General features: G+C 36.2%; 1 protein-coding gene across 6 annotated transcripts in view; it reads right to left on the bottom strand.

Moving 5' to 3' along the window:
* WDR72 (WD repeat domain 72) overlaps window positions 1-23,375 on the bottom strand; it is a 104,066-nt gene that overhangs the window by 21,811 nt on the left and 58,880 nt on the right. For 4 of the 6 annotated variants that reach the window (XM_042039409.1, XM_042039407.1, XM_042039406.1 and 1 more), the window contains one exon: window positions 20,524-20,635. The exons of the other annotated variants lie outside the window; for them this stretch is intronic. In XM_042039409.1, the coding sequence (XP_041895343.1) occupies window positions 20,524-20,635 (112 nt within the window). The remainder of the gene's footprint in view (window positions 1-20,523; window positions 20,636-23,375) is intronic. 6 annotated transcript variants of the gene reach the window in all.

Below are 23,375 nucleotides of genomic sequence, written 5' to 3'. Positions count from 1 at the left end.
TACATTGTTGAAGTATATATTGCATTAATACTTCACTGTGCTTCTAAACATTAATATAGGTTATTTGTTTATTACTACATCAAGGTTATTCATCATATGCAGTGTCAGAAAGCACAAGCTGACATCTCATATTGTCTGCTTCAAGGGCAAGACCAATGTGACCTTTGGCTCCTTCTTTTAAAAAGGATGAAATCATTCCAGAGGGATAAGGCTGAACGGCACAGCTCCCTTTAAGAATCAATCTGCCATTTTTGGTTTCCAATTTTCCATACTGTAGTATGGCTAGTTAAGATCTGATGGCTAATTTTCCCTTCAAACTTTAGTGTTTAGCATATTCCCAAAATATGCTTCATGCTGCAATGTCATTTATGCTTTCTATTTTAACCATCACAGAATTAGAATTTCAGATCATCAGTTCTTCCGAATTTTGCCAGGGTGCTTCTGGATTCTGTTTGGACTAAAATCATGCTGGTCAGTGACTTCGTAGATCTAGATCACATCTCAAATCCAAAAATATTTTGGACTCAATGTTTTTTATTTCCAGATTCTGTTATCATCTCCAAGAAAACGTTTTCGTATTTATTGACTTTTTTTGCTTTACCGTGCTTCTAAGTTCTCCCATATTCAACTGATACACGTGTGCAACTGAAGGTAGAAGATACTGTTACCAGTGAAAACATGTCAGAAATTGAAACTGTTAATAGGTAACTCTGCAAAAGTATGGGAGTGATAAAAATGAGAGGTCATCTGTTAACTACGGAGCTCTGCCTTTGGCTGCCTCTGTACCACAGCAGCAGAAAGCAGATGCACAATCTAATCATGAGCTAGATGTGAAGCTACGTGGGTTATTTCACAAGGATGACAAGGCACCTTCATGATCTTGAAGCTGACATGTTTGTACAGACAACTCTTCCAACTTCTTCAACCTCAAACTGAGTACATTTTTGGAGAGGGAGGAATGAGATTCACGTGAATTGGTAATTTTATTATCTGTGCATGATACTGATTTCACTATAAAATTCGACCAAGGAGAATGCAGCATTCTTTGACCTAGCTGATAAAAGGTCAGAAAGCAATTTTGAATAATAAATGAGACCTGCTGACCTCATGACCCAAGTCTGGCAGGGTCAGCAGCAGCCCTCTCACCAGATGCTGATGGCAGATACACAAACGCAGACAGCTCAACTAATGAGCTTCCCGGATAAAGGTTTTAGATCCAGTGACATTTAAGTCCTATGCAGTATATAAAATAAACTTACAAATAATTTGTGCCATAAAAAATTAAAGTGATATTTACAGTGAGGTGCAATATGACATACTTTGTAATCCGCACTACAATGATTATTTTACTGCTTCTCCTAGGTGGCCATCAACCAGAAAATAAAACACCTGACTAACATTTCCTCTAAGGTCTTTTCACGCTTATATGGTTCCCATTCAGTGGATGTACTTTGAAAAGACAGACTTTGATAGTGCATTTTCTTGGCACCTCTTTTAATAAAACTCAACAAAAATTACTTTTAAGTTTGAATTTATTTTACTTAAATTCAAACTAACATATTTCTTCCTAGTGAGTAAAAGACAAGCTTAGAGTATGCAAGACCAAGAACTATTTTCTTCTCATTGCTTCATGAACACTTCCACCTAGAAATGAGTTACACAGTTCACGGTTCATGAAGAAGGGAGGGAAGTGTGCTAGAATTCATTCTCTCCCCTACCTTTATATTTCACTCTGCAAAAGTCATACTCCCTTCCAGACCTCAGAAACCCCGAGTTTTGACTTCACCCTGGGTGCTGGGTCTGAGTTCCACAATCTATCATCTCATTGCCCAGGTCTGTTACCGCTGCTTGTTTAAATTTGTAGGAATATAACTATATATTTATGTTCTGCATGAATTAGCAGTGTAAGGCCAAATTTCTAAATATCATTTTTGAGATCTGATTTGTAAGGAAAGATAATTGATTAGGTTCTCTTCATCTGCAAATAATTCACCGTGAACACAATCAACTACAAGAACCATAAAAACTAGCTCTTCTGTGTTTTTAAAGTCAGTATTAATACTTCTATGGAAGATGTCTTCTAGCATTTACCATGTCAAAAATGCTATAGAAAAGTTATTGCACTCTATTCAATTCTGTGTTCCTTTGCATAACTAATTTTAACTTATACAACAACTAGTATTTAAGAACTCAGAAAAATTCAAGTATTTGCTGGAGATGGAGGAAAAATACTGTCCTATTTCACTGAAGGGGAATCTGAGACACTAGCTTACATGAAGAAGTATTTTCTTTTAAACTTCCTAAAGTTACAAACTTTCAATTTAATTGCATGCCTGCATGTTCTTGAATTGTGAAAAAGGATAAAGAATCATTATTTAATTAAATTTTGTCAAACAATACGTATACGTCTACAGTATTATTTCCCATTTATCTCCTCTTTAAGCTAATCAGCTTTTAAAATTACATTTATATTGTTAATTCTTCTTGCCTATCTTTAAGGTGTCCTCTGTTTAAGCCATAGCTTTTCAGAGTCAGTAAAGAACACAACCTCTCCAAAAGGCCTCCCAATCAATGTACATAATAAATTTGTAATATTTGCAGTGTTATTTACATTCTTATATCTTCACAGTACATTAGCTCTTCTGAGTGCCACTGTACAACTTTTGACTGAAATGTTACCCCTGACATTTACAGATGGAATTTACCTACCCAGTGGTGACTGGCATACCACTAGGGAGAGAGCATCTGTATCCTTCTGATCCAGGGGCTGCCAGGAGCCATTTAGATCTTTTTAATCAGTGCTGATTAAGGCAAGTCAGATGACTACCCTCAAATTTATCACTGCCTCTAAAGACCTTGTAGCCGCCAGCAGCTTGGGTAGCTCGCGCAAGGGGTTGTCTTGGCCACTCGCCTACCCTCTGCACTTGTGAGGACTTTGCAAGGGGAATTACACACTGTCTCTACATAATCTAGCCCAATTTTTCACTGAGTCAAGTGTGTGCCCAGAATACAATTTTGGGACTTCAGCACTGTGTGTAGATACCAATTAAACTCATTGTTAGTGAACCCAGCTTCTAAATCTTAGTGCATTCATTTAGGGAACCAGTAACAGCAACCAGCTCCTGCACTCTCTGCCTGCATGCAATTGAAATAGAATTTGGTTATAAATAGATTAAATTACAGAAGTTGCTCAAAAATCTGCCTGTAGCTTTGCCTCATGTACTTAAGACAGCAGTGGTTTCCACTACCAAGAAAGATTATCTTACTGCATCCAGTGCATCAGTAAAGTGTACTCAGTCTTGCTGCTTTGATGTCTGTCCTGCCACTAGATAACTGTGTACTGTAAGTCTGCTAGATTTCCTTAAAAACATTACATTCAATCTATCTTAAAATGGCTTCTCTATTTCATAGCTAAGAGAGTACAAGAAATTTTGGAAGTCAACAGTTGCTCACAGTAGCTTCATACCCATTTTCCCTCAACAAGACCCTACAAAGCTGTGCACCAGCAGAAGCTTCTGCCTAGCAAAGTAAATCTTCCATTACATGAATCAACTGTACTTATGTTAATTATTTACCAGTGAAACAGTCTGAAGCAGAATAGTGCAATCTGGAATTAGATTCAGGGATTTGAGGTACATCTCTTAACCAACACCTGAAAATGCTTTAATCCGAGAGAGAGGAGGAGATCCTCCCAGTGGGATCACCTGTGAGCAGAAATTCTACTTAAGCTTTTCTCAGCAGGAGAAAACAAATGCAAATGACAGAGTGGATCTCACTATAGGCTTGCAAAGATCTATGTATGGAAAGGAGAAGTCAGAAAAATTTCTGTACCCAAATAGTACTGTAATAACAGGAAGCAATCCTTACAGAAAATCATCTTAGAGAGGTACTACACACTAGAATTGTTAAACAAATCTAGCTGAGTTTTGATGTACCCTCTGCCCCTGCAACATTGTAGTGACAGCTAATGCATGGTGGGCTGCTCTTTTCCACCACTTGTTCTGCTTTTCATGCAACACAACACCACCATCCCATTTCATTTTTTATTTTCTGCACATTTATGCTGTGACTACAACCACCATAGGATCCATTTTACCTCTGTACTCTAAATGAAGAATGTGTAAATTAGTACTGTTCACTAAAAATCAACATGCTTTTCAGAGTGTACAATATTTATTCTTCTTAACCTGGAGTAGAGTATTCCCAAAAGCAATTAACGTGCCTTATGCTCTTTCCTCTCCTCCTCCTAAAATCGCTACAAAGGAAACTAGAAATTAGATGTTTATCTTGGTATGTTTTATCTAAATATGGGCCAAAAATCAAAGCCCTAGTTGCCAGTTTTTAGCAAAATTACGCTTGGTAAGAGCCACATTCATATATTCCAGAACAGTTTTTGCTACCTGTGGCTTTTATTTTAAGTAATTACATATGCCACTTTCCCTTGAAAATATTGTTTTATTCTGAATGTGTACTACAGTTTTGCAACTTGCATGAATTAATCAGCTGAGAGTTTTCTAAGTAAAAGTTGTACATTATCACAGTAATAAACATACTGCAAGCATTATCCTTTTTATTTAGAACAGTTTCTCTGCATATAAGCTCCACGATGTCTAACAACCCAATCCATAAAGCTTTTGTTTGTATTCTTGTTTAGGACCTTAATTACTATGACAGATTTTACAAGCTTTTTTGTCAAAAGTCATCATATTTTCTCAATCCTTAAACTGGACTTAATTTCAGTCTTTTCTTTTGGATTTCACTTAGGACCGGCTCACAAATCAGAGGCAAGGAAGTTCTAGTCTTCATACACACTTGTCTAAAAAAAGTATTAGAAATGTGCACTTCTTGTTCATACAGATTCCCTTTAATTTTATTCTTTATACTAGGCAGCTCATTCACTGAGTAAAATCTAGTTTTCTAGCAGTCCACTGTATGCAGGGCAGCTTTCAAATGTTACCACTGCCATAGGATAAAGGAAAAAAAAAAAAAAGATATAATCAGAGAGTCTAGAATAATAATTGCTAAAAAACATATTTCTGATGAAAACAATTAGTTACAAGCACTACGAGTTGAAATTCAGTTCAGTGTTAAAGAGACAGTTTAGAAGCCCATGGTACATTTATCACAGCTCCACAGACAAGTTATTGAGCTGTCTGTGAAAAACAGAGCCAAACAGGAAAGCTTTCAGCAGAAAGCAGTGGTTGAGGTCCTTGATTGATAGAGTTAGATGATGCAAAGCTGTCTGATGGCCTTTCTGCAAAATAAAGTGAAGGAACTCAAGGTCTTTCATGACGATCTCTGACCACAGATGAACAGCTACTTTATTACAGCGCAGATTGAGGTTGCACCTTAGTCCATATTCTGCCACTTTTGGATGCACACAGTTAACTTTACCAACAATCCAGTGTGTTTAACGTGTCTGCCATCTTTACATGATTTTAAAAGGGCAACAGATTGCAGCAGTTAAAAGCTTAACCTCCTTTCTGTTTAAATGTGGTGATTGAAAAATATAATCAGTTTTCTCACACAATTCTTATTGCAGTGATAGCACTGATTGTTCAGGGAAAAGTGCCTGATTTAAAAGATACAGCAAAATCCTTGCTATGCATAAGAGCCAAAATCTACCTGTGCTGCCTCTCTCAGAAATGAATTAATTTACTTTTTCCAAAATGTAAATCCCACCTTCCTAACGACTTGGGTGTGGTTCCATTCTTCACTGATGTGATGCTACAGATATCATAGAATACATCTTTGCAAAGCCTGAGGATGATTACAGCACGTTTACTTTTAGCAGAAATTGAATACTTATCTCCCTGTTTGTGATACTTAACAAAAACTATTTTTTAGGAAAAGATACTACACTACCTGACCAATATGAAGTACTTACAGCCACCTAAACAATCCTGATTCGTGGGGCACAATTCAGGCAAGAGCAGGCGCTTCTCTTCACAGTACAAGTTGAGGATATTTTGCCTGGTGCTCTCACAGCTGCCTGTGATTCACACTGGCTAGGGCTGCACTGCCTTTTCAATTTGGAAGGCCAACTTGGAGCCAAATACTATGACCAGTCACTTCCACACTTCCCACATTGACTGACACTTCTGATTTTAGAACAGCAAAAAATCCCACAAAGAATTTTTCAGAGTGTATGAGATGACTCTGGGCCATATTTCAGTTAAAGTTCCTATTGGCATAATTGGCTAGTGGGGTTGCTAAAGCAACTTGCCAGAAATTGCTCTCATTCACTCTCTTCAACAGTCCTTTGAAGAAAAACGTGTTTTCAGACATTTGAAGTCCTTTTTCCTTAATTACAGGTCTCTCTCTCTCTCATTGACAAGGCCAAAGTAGTGTCCTGGACTAAACAACTATTCTAGTCTAGTGCACGTTATATTTGAAATGCCTTTAATTCCTCCTTGCATTCATTTGTAGACTTCACTCTGAGTTACTTTCTCAGCTCTAGTGCTCCACTGTAAGCATCCTCAGAGCAAAGCAAGTTACAGTAAAGCAGTAAGCATATCTCCCCAGGAAGCATCTCAGTAAGCAACCAAAGTGTCATTGACTGCAAAAACCTCAGTCCTAACATGGACAGGTTCATGTATTCAGACACTGTCTACAAGAATTATTCAGTTTTCTAACGTTTTCTGTTCTGCAGTGATGAGTCTTGCTAATACCAACACATCTACTCCCCATGTCTTTGACACCCTTGGTTTGAAAGTCAGTGTTAATCACTACTCCCCAAACTCTTTCCCTCAGAACAGCTTTTTCTTTCCATTACCTTGGTTTAATATTTACTTTGGAGGCTGCTGCCTAAATTGTCTGGTTATGGAATTCAGCATGCCATCTATCAAAGGACTGACAAGAGGAAGCCTGCCCTGAAATTCTGACTTTTGAGTGGCAAGTTTTCAAATGGATTTAGAACTACAATTTTACCACTTATCACTGGCTGCACACTTCAATATGAAAAATGTTTTATTTTGGTATTACACCACAGTTACCTAACTAGGCCAACACAAAAACTGTGAAAACAGTAACTGATGAAGTAAAGAAGTTGAGACCAAATTAAATAACAGCAGAATAGATGCCAGAATTTAGTGTTCAAAATAAATAGTGTCTTACTTCAGGAAAACATGTAGTTCTATGAGGTATTCAACCAAAGTGCATGCAGTACCTATGCTTTCCAATTAAAAAATGCATACACAAAAATATGATCATTAATGACAGCCTATGTGAGTATTTTACAGAGTTTGAATTCACAGAACTGCCTAGCTCCTTTTTCATGATTGAAGTGGCATGCAGGTACTATGACCTATTACTGAGCTTTCAACTCAGTTATTCTACAACTAAAAAGTCATCATTTTTACAGTAACATACACCAGTAGTAGTTTTAAATTATAACATTTTATACAACTCACTTGATATTATTTGGTTGGATCTATTCTGACTGCTGGCACACATGCTGCAAGTCTAGCAGGATTTTTTTATGCAAAATGAGATTTAGAATATAATCTAGGCTTTTCATCCCGTAGCATATAAAAGACTCCTCAGCACAATACCACCTCATAAAAAGGAAGATGCTCTCAATTTCCTGAGTTTAATACTGGTCCAATAGAGCTGAGGAAAGTGGAAACAACACTGAGTGCTGTCAGTAGACACAGGCACTGGGAAATAAAAGATTTCAGTCTTAAACTGATGTCACGTGTTTCTAACCACAAAATTGTAAACAACTTCTAAAGCATTTAATATTATCTCAAAGCAGTATTTCTGATTAACATTAGGAACACTATGTTTTGACAAACTAGAGGCTGAACTATGAAAGGGATTGCTTTATTATACCTTGGTTGCGTAAGTTCAATCTTGAAATAAAAAACCCTTTAAAAACAAAACACCATGTCTGGTTCAAATAAATAAAGGTGTTTTAAAAACATGTATTGACTTTTCCATGTTATTAAGCTTTTTAGATGAATCCAGTTGTTAAATGGTTGTTCTAGTAACTGGCCTGTCATCTGGAAATGTTCTTAGATTGTTTTTTTGACACAATATCCCTGCAGAAAGTTGGGCAGTGTGACACAGAGAGCACAGGTTTGCCTATCACACTGATTACTTGATGTAATAGTAAGCAAGCTTAAGTGAACTGTGTGTCTTCAATCTTTCCAATCACTTAGGGATGGGCACCAGAGGATACCATCCATCATCCATGGCCTGAAACATATGGTGCATCAGCAATCTTAGGCTGACCTAAATGATAGTAAAAGCTGCTATGCTGTTCACAATAAGGAATTGTTGTCCACTGAATTACAGGATTGTGATTAGATTGCTAACATGGCCAACTTGATGTATAAGTGAAGTGTCCAGGAAAGATATTCCCTAGGATCCTCTGAAGATTAATTTATACCCTTGAAATGTGCACCAATCACAGAGTGAAAAAATATGTCAAGGTATTTTTCTTGTGAACAAAAAAAGCACTGCAGTGGTAACAGCTATTAATTTATTTTTGGCAGTTTTAGCCAACAGAATTCAATAAACAAGGTTCTTAAAGGTTTTTGTTCTGTTGCAAGGTTTTTACTGCTTGATTCCTAAAAGCACTGAGCTCTACAACAGTATCTTTTATAAGAGGGACAGTTCCCCCTCACATTCTATTCTAAAATCTCAGAAAGGATTGTAAGTATTACACAGAGACAGCAAGAAAAGACTGAAAATTCTTAATTTTGTATTATTGTATTAGTATGTAATGGACATATAAATATACTGCAATATTATGCATCTATTTTTAAGATAAAAAACATACATATCTGACCACTGATCCCAAAATTATCAATTTTGTCTCTCCATAAATTAGATTATGCTTGTCATGTTATTCATTCATCAATTTAGGAAAAATGTACCCACATCACAGAGCTAAGGCTTCTACTGCAGTATCAATTTTGGTATGACTCAGGGCAGGGGGCAGCAAGGAAAGGAGGAATTACTATTTCAGAGTAGCTCTATTCCTTAAAGCCTCTTTAGATAGTAGAACACAAATGGTGACAAGCACATTTTAGGAAGCACAGGCAAAGAGTGAAAAAGTACATTATCTTATAATAGCTATAATTTGTATTAGAACATAAGTAAAAACCAGCACACATTTTCTGCTGAGCATCCAAGACCGTTCAAAAACCAGCTTACTCCAGGCTGAGGAAAATTACTCCCTTATAAGACATGGAACTTCAAAGAAACTGTTTTGCAAATGTATCTGCTACATGCAATTATCACAGGGAGACTGGAAACAACGTTTCTCTCTGCCCTATCTGCCAGTCTATTCTTTTTTTGTGCCTTGCTTTGCTTTTCCCAGAACACGGGAGGCAGATGTGCTTGCTGTGCCTGTTAGCTCAGATCTTCTGCTGGTGCTTTTACTTTATTTCCAGTGTGCTGGTCACCAGCATAAGTCCTCAACCACACACAAGTCCTATCTTAAAACATTCCTAACCACGCAACTAAACCATTAAATTTCATTACATAAAAGCACAGGTTTAAAGTCATGGACTTTTTCTTTTCTCCACTCTTCCCCAATACAGTCTGCTGACAGAAGTGTAATTCATATAGTATACATCACACCTTGACATGGATAACAATGGTCACTACTGAAAGGGGCTCCTATTGAACCTTTCAAGGGGACATACTAATAAAATAGTAATTTTTTTCCTGTGCATTGAGAATGGCCTTGATCTGCTAAAGTTATGAGACACACCTATTAGAATGACCTGCCTAACATACCAAAATGCTACTTTTAACTGAAAACACAAGCTAGAACTAGTGTCTGCTTAACTTCTTTGAAAAAAAAAATTGCCTTTTCAGTCAAGACAAAGATTTATGTTCATTACCACCATTAAACTTGACAGTTTGGTGAGATGCAAAACCCTGACACCACTTCATGTCCAAAAGAAAGAGGAAAAATTTAGCAGTAGAATATATCAGTACATAAAATTGAGCTTGCATATGCTTTAATTATGTCAGCCAGATTTTGCTTCTTTCTTTTTACATTTCTGAGAAAAAAGGAAAAGGAAATCCAAAACCTATGCAGATAAAAGGGTGGTAGAGAGGAAAAGAACACACAGACAAGCTACAAATTATTCTACAGGAAATACTTTCAGGATTCAGGTTCCTACTTCACCCTCTTCACTAGGCTATCTGAGCATCTCCTAGTAGTGCAGCAGGTGATGTGACTAACATCCATCATATGAGAACAATACAGGCACCTGGTCTTTAGGGAACTAGTGATACATATCTTAGGTGTGATATAAGTTGGATTTTTCCAAGAGTAGGGAGAAAAAATGCTTTGGCTGAAACACTTGGAATTTGACAAAAAATTTCCTCAGATATACCACAAAGATTTCTGTGTTCTTTAACGTTGGAATAGTCATCTTTATTAGCAGTGCAACTGAAAAACTAAAACACGATGCTGAAGCAAGATAGGATACTTAGTGGACATAAATTTGGTCCTTAAAATAAAGCATATAGTGAAACATTAAGTATTAACCAGGCATGAGAGAATACTGAACAACTCAAGTTTCAGAATCTGATGAGTTCTGTGCACCATGCAATGATGAGTTCACAATGCTGATGAGTTCTGTGCACCATGCAAATATGAAATACTATTTCTATTAATGATGCCCATCTGCTTTGAAACAACACTGAGCTTACCTTTATATAACAAAGAGAAATAGATTCTGTAACACATGAGACATGAAATACAAATGGATGCATTAAGCCTTCTGAAGATGTGTACAGGTGCAGAAGCGCAGCCAGAGATGGACACATTCTCCACCCTGAAATTTAACAGTTCTGTTGAGATACATTCTAGTGGTGATGGATATATATGTACCTCCAACTGATTCAATATTTTCTTGATAAGCTCAGTAGGCAAGAAAGGCTTCTTTTGAGCTATTTCCATTTTTTGTTTGCTGAGACAGATGCCTTGATCTCATTATCAGAGACAAGCACTGTTCAGTTGTGTTCATCTGCTGTGTGTTAGCTGGGACTCTCTACTTCCATACTAACTGTGACTTGTATAAATAAAGTAGTTTTACCTTTCACCATGTTTTTCACAAAACATGCAATGAAAAATTTCCATCTTACTGCAAACTATTAGCAGCAGCTTGAAGTGTTTTCTCACTTTCTGCAAGGTTTTTTTTTAAACAAACAAATCTATTAAAACACTTGTCTTACTGCCAGATAATTATAGTGATACTGTTAGATCAATATGAGTGATCTTAATTCTATAATTTCCTTCCAAATAAGGTAGGAGAGCCCATTATTCTGGAATTCAAGGACAGAAACATTTCAAATATATATAGTTACAGACCAGGTTCAGGAACCAATTCTGTATCTCTTAGAAGTTAAAAAAAACCACAAGATGCAAAATTAGAAGGTACCTTGCTTCATATATCATTAAAAAAAAAAACCCTTCAGTAAATGTTGTTCCACTCACAAGACAGAAAACTAAACAAAGCATGACAACAATTGTTAATTGTACACTGCAGATTATTCTGCCTTTCTAATAGCCCAATACAAGCCATAGGCAACTGCAATCAAAGTTTCTCAGCAAGATTTTATTCCCCATGATAAGGAAAATCCAGAACAGAGCCCAAAGAAAATATTGCCAAACTTGCAAGCCTTTTTCAAGCATGGCAGCAATATAATCACATAACATGGAGAAGAAAACTCCTGCCTGGGGATCATCCCTTTTTATCCATGCTCTTTTGAACCACTCCTTTCGCAGAAAGGCATCCAGCTCTACAGTCTTTTTAAGGTAGAACCACTTTAAGTCTTTCCTTACCTTTGTGTACCCATAGTATTGCACATGAACATCAAACAGCAAAGAAATTAATAAAAATAGTATCAGGAGGTGAGAGATTCCAAAACACCAATACAGCACAGAAAAATTCTAGATGGCATCTTATAAACATGAACAAGGTATTCTGATACTGTGTTGTTATCTATGGCTGGTAGCACTGAGCTCAGTTTCAGTGCTAATTACGGACTATACACAGAAGTACTTCCCCCCCCCCCCCCTCAGCCCACTTCTCATAACAGACCCACATAGAAAATCTCCAGCTTTGCAAGAACTATCAGGACAAAAAATTCTAGGGAAGTGTTAGAATTTAAGTACTCTATTTCTGCTATTTTATTCACAAGCTTTTACAGAAGCTGGGTGAGTGAAAAAGGACAAACACAGAAATAGGGAAGCGTCACTAAGGCCTGTGTGTTCCTTAACAAAGTAGATAATACAGAGGACATCTGAGCAGTTAGAGATTGATTATTACCAAGTTAAAATAGCAGAAGGACAAACTTCAAAATGTAACCTAACCAAGGCAAAAACCATCAGGTTTTGTTCTTTTTACCTTTGTGACTAAAATTAAAGCTGATGTTATACTGACACAAATTGATTAAAAAAAAGTATTACACACAAGAAATGAAAACATTACATTGCAACTTATACACTTATTTTCTGTGGTGTGTTTACATGTCTTCCAGTTCTATGGGTTTATTTGACCCATCACTCTGTGTATTCAATTAGTCACAAGAAAATCAGGGCTCCAACTAAACTATAAGGATTACAAATGATATACTATTAGCAAGTCTGAACATTGTGTTCAACTAAGAACAATGATTTAAGCAAGGAGACATTTAGACTGAGGAAACAAGCAAGACGTGACAAGGAATGGCTTTGCAGGGAAACTGCCAAACTGAACCAACCCAAAACCCAGCAAACAAACAAAAACAAACAAAAAACCAACCAACCAACCAAACAACAACAAAAAAAACCCCAAACAAAACAAAAACCAGTAGAAGACAGAGCAGACTAAGTAAGTAAGAGTATTTGCAGTCCCTTCACTTAATATGTGGAAGCTCTAAGTCAGAACCAGCCTTGAAATCTTTGTAAGATTAGTGTTGCACTTTGCCTCACTAAGTGAGCTTCCAAATAAACAGAAGAGACTAAAAATGAACCAGTGAGAACATTACATCTCTGTGTTAACAGCTCCTCCCTCCCCAAAGTGTTTACCTTTAAAGATCTAACTAGAGCATTAGAGATTCTTTGCATTCAGTAAACACTGAAAAAACCACAGAGCAACCAAAATTAACAAAAGTTTATTGTGCATTTGAATTTAGGATCTATGTGATCTTTATGCCTTCTTGACCAGTGAATCCTATCTTTCCTAATGTTTTGTAGGAGTCTGAGATGGCGCCTGTAGAATTTGATTTTCTGTAAAAATACACACCAAATCTGATTTCTGCTACATTAAGGAGTCCTCTGGTAAAATATAGGATGCATGGAATGAAATAAGCTGTAGTTCTAGAATGAGTCTTTAAGCTTACTTCCTTTAGTACTTGACCACTAATATTAAAGACTACTGGATCAAACTACAGTTTTAATTAGATATATAGGGCATGATACAGTGGTATAGGTAAACTGCAAGTTGGATGCTAAAATATAACATTGATTTGTCTTCTTTTACTGGAAATATTTGTAATGTGAAACTAGGATACAATACACTCATTTTTAATGCATATTCCGTACAGAGGAAAGCTACTGCTGTCACCAGGTTACCCTCAAAGTCCATTCATCAAATAAATGCTAGATTAATTGGTTTGCTGTTTCTCAGTCTAAAATGAGATTACGGATTAATCTAATTCTCATTAATAGTGATGAAATGTTTATTATACAATTCTTACACTGCTTATTCCTAATGCATACACACAAAAATGGCCTGACACAGAATTTTTTAAAATGACCTTATGTGTAATAGTTTAATGAATTGTTACATATATGAACTTGCCCAAGAGCACAAAATATCAGTTCCATACAAAAAACTTGGTTTTACTGGGTGAAATTTTTGCACTAATAAGAAGAACAGACTGGAAAGAGAAAAGAAATTTCATTTTGGAGATAATATTTAACATTCTTATTTCTTGGTAAATAGAGGAAGTCAAAGATGGGAATGTAAAGGAATAAAATGGGCTGGAAGAAATCCAGATGGATGATGGAACATGTAACTCTGGAAGAGGGTTACACTGGAAAAATGTGAGAGATGCCAGATAGGAAGACATCTGGAACCAGAAGTCGAAACAGCTGGAAAGTACAAACTGCAAGAAGATATGATTATAGTGTTTGGTTCAGATGTTGCTCTAACACTAAAGCTTGGGAATACTTTAGGGGGACTACCTAGGAAGAGGGACAGTTTTGATGAATTTCATTTGAAATACTACAAGTTTTAATCACAGGCACTGTGAGGCTCAGAAGGACATTTTAGTTTATCCATTTTGGAGGACCCAGCAATGAAAAGAATTCCTGAAGTGTAAAGATTTCTTCATGTCAGCATTCTCAGTCATACTGACCCAAACCTGTGCTTATCTCATGACAATGGTGACCTTATTGAGATTTCAACTTTTTTGAACAGGACTCTAGTTTGACCTAACCAGATAACAGAAATGCTCTTGAAAAGAATTTACTGTGGGTTCATGCAAATGTGATGTCATGATTAGTAGGTGTCCTGTTGCACTTTTTCCTAAGCAATTTAGTTCCTCCAAAGCAATAAAATCTTGAAACATAGGAGAAAGCACCTTGGGTTCCTTCAAATATCAGCATATTAAAAAAAAAAAAAAAGAAAAATTTGTGAGTTTAGCAAAGAGATTATAAAAACCTAACACAAACACCTCACTTGCTTTCCTTCTGGACATCTGTCATAATGAAAGATGTTTATTGGCTTTGATTTTCATATGGACAACTGAATTGTCTTTTCATTTTTGAAGTGATTTGAATGTGGTAAAAAAGGAACATTTTCTCTTATGCTCTTTGAAACCCATGCTGTTAGGGTACATGGATTCATAACTGCTTGTGCATTTAATAGTCTCTTTTCTCAAGTTCTTTTGATCCAAAATAATGCACAGTGTGAAAATTTGCTCATTTCCTCATTCCAGTTAATCTCAATAACCTCTGTCATACCAGAAATGGGATCACATTATATTCTTCCATTTTTTAAAACCAGCAACCAGTTTCCCGGACATGATTTCCACTGGAAACCTGGCATAGTTTTAGACATGTTCACACTGCCGTGCATCTATTATAATCTTTTTCTTCTCCATATTCCTATTTTTTCTTTTTAACCCTGGTTCCTTTGTGTTGCATTCTCCTCTTCTCTTTAGCCTTTTGTTTATTAGAAATCCTCCCCTGAGTTTATTGTTGCGTGCCCCGTTACCCCCTCGCCCCTTGCCAACAATCCCTGATCATACAAACAGTCAATTCACAAGAGAAGAGGAATTTCCCTAGAGCTGCACTGATAGCTTTCATTTTCTGGTTACGTGCATTTCTAGGACTCCAACATATTTCGCCTGGACACCTTTTTCCAGATTGTGTTTGATTACTGGATTCATGCTGGATATGGAACCCAGCCCCAGCAGGGTAAGCAGGTCAAAGATTGAATATATTACATACATCACCAGCCCAAATCCAAACTTGAAACATAGTAAGGGTGATGTAAGGATATGAGGACAGGTGCATGTTTATCAGAATGTAAAGTGTTAGACCAGAAACTGATCCTCAGACTCTGCTGGAATTTCTGGGCATTTAGTATTTCACCAGAACACAAACAATATAAATTATATTAATGTGTTTGTAGTAAAAAAGAGTGCCAATGCATTTACATCCCAAAAAGTTTATTTCCCCACCAGCAACAAAAGTTTTCATCTTGTGTGACCTCTGTTGGTATCAGTGATCCGAATGGGCTAACGCTCCAAGTCAGGATTGTCTCTTGGGTTTTTGTTTGTTTAAATACAGAGCCAGAATGTATCTCTGGACTAATACAAAAAGGCAGTAGGTTGTAACAAGATGACAACGTGAAAGAAAATATCTGAGACAAAACAAACCTTCTCTTTAAAGAGCTGCACTTCCTTGACAAAACCTTCAGACTTAGCAGGCAGGCAAGGAGTTTCATTTGCTATATAGAAAGACAGACACAGAATTATTTCCTAAGAGCTGACATAAAAAAGTTGTCTGCAACTGGACAGATTTCTGAAACCCTGACAATAGAAGGGTTTAAAGCCCCGTGCTGCAGGTCACTATTCCTCTCTAGTGAACAGGAGCTGTTACAGCCCGCCTTTCACTGATTTACCATTACTGAACGGATTCCTCATTTTAACAAAACATATTGTTATATTCTAGATAAGTCTTTGACAATTCTTTACACTAACCCATGGAATTCAATTGCCACCATTAATTTCACTCTGGTATTTATCAGCAGAAGCTTTTTTCCTGCAAGAACCAATTTATTTAATTGAATAGTTTAAAGGGCTCCAAAACCACATACAAAAGATGAGGTTATAGCTAATAGCTTTCAAATATACTTAAAAGCTTGAATCATTAGCAGTTGCTTAAACTAGGAATTTTTTAGTGCAAGCCAGAATTTATTGCAAACCAGTCTTAGTGTTGCAATTTTTCACATTTAATTTTTTCACAAATATAGGAGGCAGTTAAGGTATTGTTCTGTATTTAGGAATAAAGCCTGTACTTGGCTGTCCTTTCACTTTTCCAGTTTTTCGCATTTCTGGGATATCACATGCACCGTTTCCTCAATTTATTATCTGAGTATTAAGTTCTTAAACACATTTATCCCCACAATTTTCTTAAAAGGTAAATAAATCCAGTTCTTCCCATTTTACAAAAAACGGAGGCACACAATTCCAGAAGAACTGGAATGCTGTTTCAGATAAGAATTTTTTGGCTCCCCATGCATTAGAAGAAATAGGCATCAAAGGATGGGACATGGGAAACTGCTTCAGTGCAGTAGCTATTGGGAGATCACAGTCCTGATCACACACAAAATGCACCTGGGGGTGAGACAATCTCATTCCTAGCTCTTATCCTTGCAAATATTTTGAGATTTCCATGGAAAAGGAAAGAATTTCTGTAGATGGCTCACTGTTGAGTGCCTTGAGGATAAGCAATGAGTCACCACTGAGAAAGAGACAGGTTCAAATCTACTACAGGAGGGAATATCCAGTATTTTTGTGTCCCATCAGTGGGCTATGACAACAATGGTATTACCCCCCCACTTCCTCTGATCAAAGGAGCTCTGCACATGACTGGGTATGGACTAGGTATGTATGTCATAAGATCAAACACTACAAATGAAAAATGAATGCCAGCAAAATTCCTCTTAGTTTTATGCTAACTGGATATAAAAGTAGATAAATAAACTTTCAAGACCTGAGAATCACTGCCTCTGGGTCACATGAGAGTGGAAAACAAGACCACACTGACAACCTGTTAAATGGTACTATTAACCTGAGATTATTGCTGTGCAGAAACAGGCAAGAAGGGATAAAGTCCAATATCCTTTTTCACAATTATGACGAATGTCAGAAAAGTTAGGGAAAACCTAAGCTTCTTTAAAGAACTGAAGAAAATGCTGCAGAAATCAATAGTAAGATTGCTATCAATATGTTTGGAACAGGTCCAAAATTATTATCTCTGACATTAACAAAGAAATTGCAGCAGTTCGCATTTATATTTCCTTTTAGCAACAATGGAAGAATGTACTAGGACAGAACAGAGTTAACCCTTTCTCTGGCTTGCTTTGCATACATAGTTTGTTGGGGTTTCTTTTAAGTCTTTATCTTAGTTTCTGGAAAAATATGGGTTGGGTGACTTGGGTTTTTTCTTTTGGTTTTGTTGTGGTTTTTTTTCCTGTTTGTTTGAGGTCTTTTTATTCAAATAAGCAATTCTGTCGGTATGGAACCACAGAAAAATACAGCATTCTAAATTATTCATCAAGCGAAGCTGTTGCCTACATCTGATCACCCCTAACCATAAAGTAAGGATGCAGGAGCTTTAAAGGAGTAAGGAGCTTTCTGACAAAAAAACCCCCAAACCAATTATATAATATACTATAAACTTTAAAGAATCAAATGGAATGCCAAATCCTGAAAGTTTGACTTTTTAAGAAAAAATTCTGTTGACTTCAACAGAAATTTGTTAAGTAAGATTAAACATCTCCAGATCTAATCTATCAATTCCAATTAAAGAAAAATGAAATACAATGCAATCATGATGGGAGCCAAAATTCAGATACTTTTACTTTGGATCAGAGGGTACAAAAACCCAGTCTTGAATTATGACTTATAACTTGAAACAATATTTAACCTTTACCTTGATATTGCACAAGATGCCAAATACTGCACAACCTGTAACTACAGAGTATTTAATAAAATACAGGATGACACACCTATCCGAGAAATTACTAAACACAGACATAATTACTTGTCTTAACAATTACACTGGTTGTGGACCTACTCCTGCATGGGTTTTTAATATTCTGCATATCATTACAAGCCACAAATAGTTATACTCTTTCACATATTAGAAATCACAAAGAGATTTTTTCAATTCTCTACGAACTCATCAAGTTTTGCAATACATACTACAAAACCATACCAGCTATTTACATACTGTGATAAATAATTCAACAAACACGAATGGAAATGAGAACAAAAAGAAATCTAATATAATATTAAATACTCACCATGCAAAACCCTTTTCCAATCATTCTCTATGTTTTCTGCCTCTTTCAGACTACACTAAATTCTCATTATGTAAAAAAATTCCACTTTTGTTTACAGCATGATTTATGTAGTTCAGATCATGAAGTATGAAAGAAAATCATAGCCAGTACAAATGCTTATGCATATTGTTCTCCTTCTAGCAAAGCAATTTTCTAGTTGTTTTTTGAATAACCATCAAATAATCAGGTTAAGAACAAAATGACAGTAAAAATCATCTGTTATTAGACATACAAACAGACAAATCCCTCTTTCACAGAGTGGAAGTAACTCCCCTGCATTCATAACTTTTTTGAGACTTCATTAGAATTAAACATCAATTCACTACTAGAATCATAGAATCATCCCAGCACTTCATACATAACATAAATGGTTTTTAATCTAGTATAGAAGGCTTTAAAATAAACCCAAAGACCTAAACACATCTGGAGTTTGGAGATACCTGCATTTGCAACTTCCAGTTAGTTTCATTCTAGCTGTAAATCTCTGTCAAAACACTACCTTGAAATACACCCTGAAAATTCAGGAAATTGGAAATTAAATCTATACATGAACTTTACAGCTGGGGCTGTTTTAGTAACAATGCATCTTGTGCCAAACCACATAAACAAAATGATTCAAAACAACCTTCGATGTAAGTGAAGTATAAACCCATATATGACAATTATTGAAAGTGTTTTGTATTCCAAAATTATAGAGACACCACTTTGTAGTGTGGCCTGAGGCAAGTATCAGTGATCATTTTTAGTATGCTGGAACAAGGATATTGGTAACAAATTTTCATGACAGACACACACACTCAATGAGATAATAAATTAGTTTCCCAAGTGAAGGCTCACTAATAAGATTGGATCTAAAATTTAGGTCACTTAATTTTAAGACTCAGCTAATGGGCTAAAAAAAAAAAAAAAAAAAGGAGTATAACTTCATAACATAAATTCAGGTTCAATCTTTTTTACCATAAACATTAGCACCATTGTAAAGTTGCAAAGAGTAGGCTTCTTGTAAAATGAAATGATCTAATTGTAAAATGCATTTGATATCTCCTTGCAGGGAGGTTATTTCTAAAAGAAAAATAAAATATTCTGTATTACATTATGAAGTTATAAAATTTAAGCAATTAATTTTTAGTGCTGTGTAAGGTCTGATGTCACTGGAAAGATAAATTTGTAAAACTTCTTTCCAATATGATTTATTGATTCTATTTCAAACACAGTGCTTCTTTTATTTGCAAATACCACAACTATTATACAACCAAAGAAACTTTACCTTTTCTTCTTTAGTATTCAGAGGTGACAAGAGAGTGTGAAAGTCCTTTAACTCCTTGAGAATGATAAGAGAAAACTCATAGCCTGATAAGGTTAGAAATAGGCCATTCGGCCTGTTCCACAAAGAAATAAGATATTGTGAAATATTCCTTGAGTCCTGAGCAGCCTGTAAATGGCACTTGCAGCAGCACCACACGTGGGCATTAGGAAAATGCAGAGTGGAAGCTGTATGATAGAGTTGATACTTTCCTTCTCTTTAGCAAATTCCAATTACTAGAAGAAGTTCTGTTAAAATAATATACCAATAAATTTTCCACCTACAAGGCAAAGAAAATTTTCTGAGAGGGATGTTTTACAAGGTCATGTAGTGATAGGACAAGGGGTAATGTATTTAAAGTGAAAGAGGATAGATTTAGCTTAAATATAAGAAAGAAATTCTTTATTGTAAAGGTGGTGAGGCACTGGAACAGGTTGCCTGAAGTTGTGGATGGCCCATCCCTGGGAGTGTTCAAGGCCAGACTGGACAAAGCCTTAAGCACCCTGGTCAAGTGGAAGGAGATTGGAATGAGATGATTTTTAAGATCCTTTCCAATCCAAACCACTCTATGATTTTTAATGTATTGCAAATCCCTCTCCTCAGTCTTTGGCAGTGTCCAAAACTTACCATTTCCATTCTCTACTATGGCCAATGGCTCTCTGCAAATTGTCGTCTTTCTCAAGGGATTAACAGTCCTTTGAACTTCTGCCAGCAGCACTGCTTGCATTGCCTCAATAATCTGTCATAAATGCAAATTATTACTGGATGATATCAGTATCTCAATTATTTATCTAAGTATTTGACAATTTTAACCAACTAGCACAAAATCTTGAGACTGTCCTGGTGAATGTCATTAGAAAGTCGACACATTAATAAATCTTTCAGACAGTGATAACCATGTGTCTCTACATACACTGAGAACAAAAGGTTAACTAGATAGCAATAAAATGCTGTAAGTTGTCAGTCAGGACTGCTTCCCAATAAACATTCATTTTCTTTAATGCCAAATCTACAATCAGTCACCTACTGCCTCCTTGATTTCAAGGATAAACAATTACTAACAATATATATTAGTAAAGCATAAGGTGATAACAGCTAATATGAAGTATCTTCATTTTTTTTTCCTGATGTGTGAAAAATTGCTTGATAGACTGAATAATGACCTTGTGTTTTGAATTTTTTAGAATTCCTGCCATCTAATCTCTCTGATAAAATTCAAGTATGTTTTATTAGTGGTGATGCTCTTATCCTCTAGCTCAAACATAACACCCCATTTTTTTTTTAACACAAAGAGAAATATCACCTCAGTCTCGTCTTATGCAAAAGAACATCTGCTGGAGTCCTGAGCAGCCTGTAAATGGCACTTGCAGTAGCACCACATGTGGGCATTAGGAAAATGCAGTGTGGAGGCTGTATGATAGAGTTAATACTTTCCTTCTCTTTAGCAAAGAAGTCCCAGGAGAACAAAGAACATTTAAAGATGTAAGGCACTTATAAAGCACGTAAAAGTTTCTTATGAATTGAAGCTGATATGCAGGATCCCTCAAACTGCATGGAAGAGAGATTGTTTGAACTCACTAATCAAGTACCTGTCCTCAAAATCTCTAACTGCCCTTGTAAATTCAAATCTTTACATGGAACAAAGGCTGTGGGTGTCCTTTGTGACAAAATCCTTTATCATAGACAAATATACTATAGTCAGGTCCACAATGTAAAAGTTCACTGCAAGTGAACCCAGGCCCTATGTTATTCAACACAGCACAAACCTTCATCTTGTTATAACAGAACTTTATTTTACAGGGGAAACCAAGGGCAGTTTCCAATTCCTCACATCTATACAACCCTGAGCTTTGGGGATTACAGATCCTGACTTTGCTGCAGACTCTTCCAATATAACTACAATAAAATAATTAAGAAAGAGAAGGAAACATGGACATGTTTTCATTGTCCTGGGGAAATTTTTGACAAAACAATTCTTACACAGGTACACAAAAGAAATCTTCTAAGAACCTGTCACTAATCTGGATCAGATGCTCTTTACCTGTATCACTCCCGTGTATGCCAGTCAGGCAGTATTTGTAATAATTTCCTCTAACATCTTAAAGCAAAAAATTGTGCCGTTGTGCAACAAATGGCACAATGTAATATTACTGTAGAAGCACCTGTAGATGTCTCTGCATGTTATTTCTGTGTCTTTCTTGAATCTGCATTTTCACAGTGTTTGGTGAGGTTTCACATTTAGTTTTATCTTCTCGCTGAATCTTAACCCCAAAATTTATATCTATCATTATCACCAAGTTTAACACTCCCCAGTAGTTTTTCCTGTTTCTAACACATAACAAATCTACATGGGCACCTTTCATTTTCTTTGAGCATTTCCACTTATCTTTACTGCCCTTCTGCATATCAATTGGCTACCTTATTTACTACATATGCTTTCATTTTTTTCCCTATAATTGTAATTGCTGTTGAAAATACATTGTGTTTTTTAGTTGGGATTGTTAAATGTGACAGAAATTATGCGGCTTCTTTGACTGGGAAAGTATAAATAGCATATGTCAACCTCTAAATACTGATATTAAAAGTGAAAGGTAATTGCTTGACTCTGAAGCAGCAATAATACAGAATAATTCAAAAAGACAAGCGAACAAAAGTTGAGGTAAGTTGAACTGTTACATCTACACTAAGTTATCCTGGCTTTCTTTTCTACACTTCATCAGTTACTTCCAAGGATTACTATTCTCTTTCTAATGAGTGGGTTTAAGGAGAGGAGTCAATAGATATCACTCCTGGTTATTGCTCAGGCCATAACCTCTACAGGTCTGAGACTTGCAGAAACTGGCCCCCAGGTGCCTCCATAACACAGTCACATCACAGAGCAAAAAATACAGATCAAAACATCAGCTTGAATTATCCAGTGTGCTTTCCTCTAATTCAGCACAGTAATTGTCAGGACAGTTGTCTAGATACTTCTATGGAACTGTTTCTTTTTCTTCATATATCTATCTGAAAAGACGAACACACAAGTAATTTCTGGGTGGGATGGGAGTATGGCAAGAAGCAGCTATATTTTATCAGAAAGAACAGCAAAACAGATGAAGATGACCTTTCCTTTCAAGTCATCTGGGAAAACAAAATTTAAAAATATTTTTTAAATACACACATTTTAATAATTTCATTCAGAAAAAGACCTCCCTACAGCCTTCAACAAGTCAGCAGATCCCTGATAAAACATTTGCAGCAGGTTTTTTCAGTTTCTTTGTTTGCACAGAATCTGTTACAGTGCTGTAAGGAGATGAGGAATCAATCAGTAATTGGTAACTCCTTTGGGTCATGCCTGAGAGCCAGCATCCTTCACTGAAGATCACAATACTAGAAGTTTTTAAAACAGCGTAACAAGTGATGGTTTTGGTAAATGTACTTGAGTGCTTGGTCAGTCTGCTCAGGATTAATAAACTGGCCATTAAACTGTGATTGCA

The sequence above is a fragment of the Corvus kubaryi genome, unplaced genomic scaffold (genome assembly GCF_017639235.1).
Source record: "Corvus kubaryi isolate FWS band 111438036 unplaced genomic scaffold, C.kubaryi_AGA036_p1.0 37394, whole genome shotgun sequence".
NCBI lineage: Eukaryota > Metazoa > Chordata > Aves > Passeriformes > Corvidae > Corvus > Corvus kubaryi.
The sequence above is the reverse complement of the archived record's forward strand: the minus strand, read 5'-3'. Positions and strand labels throughout refer to the sequence as shown.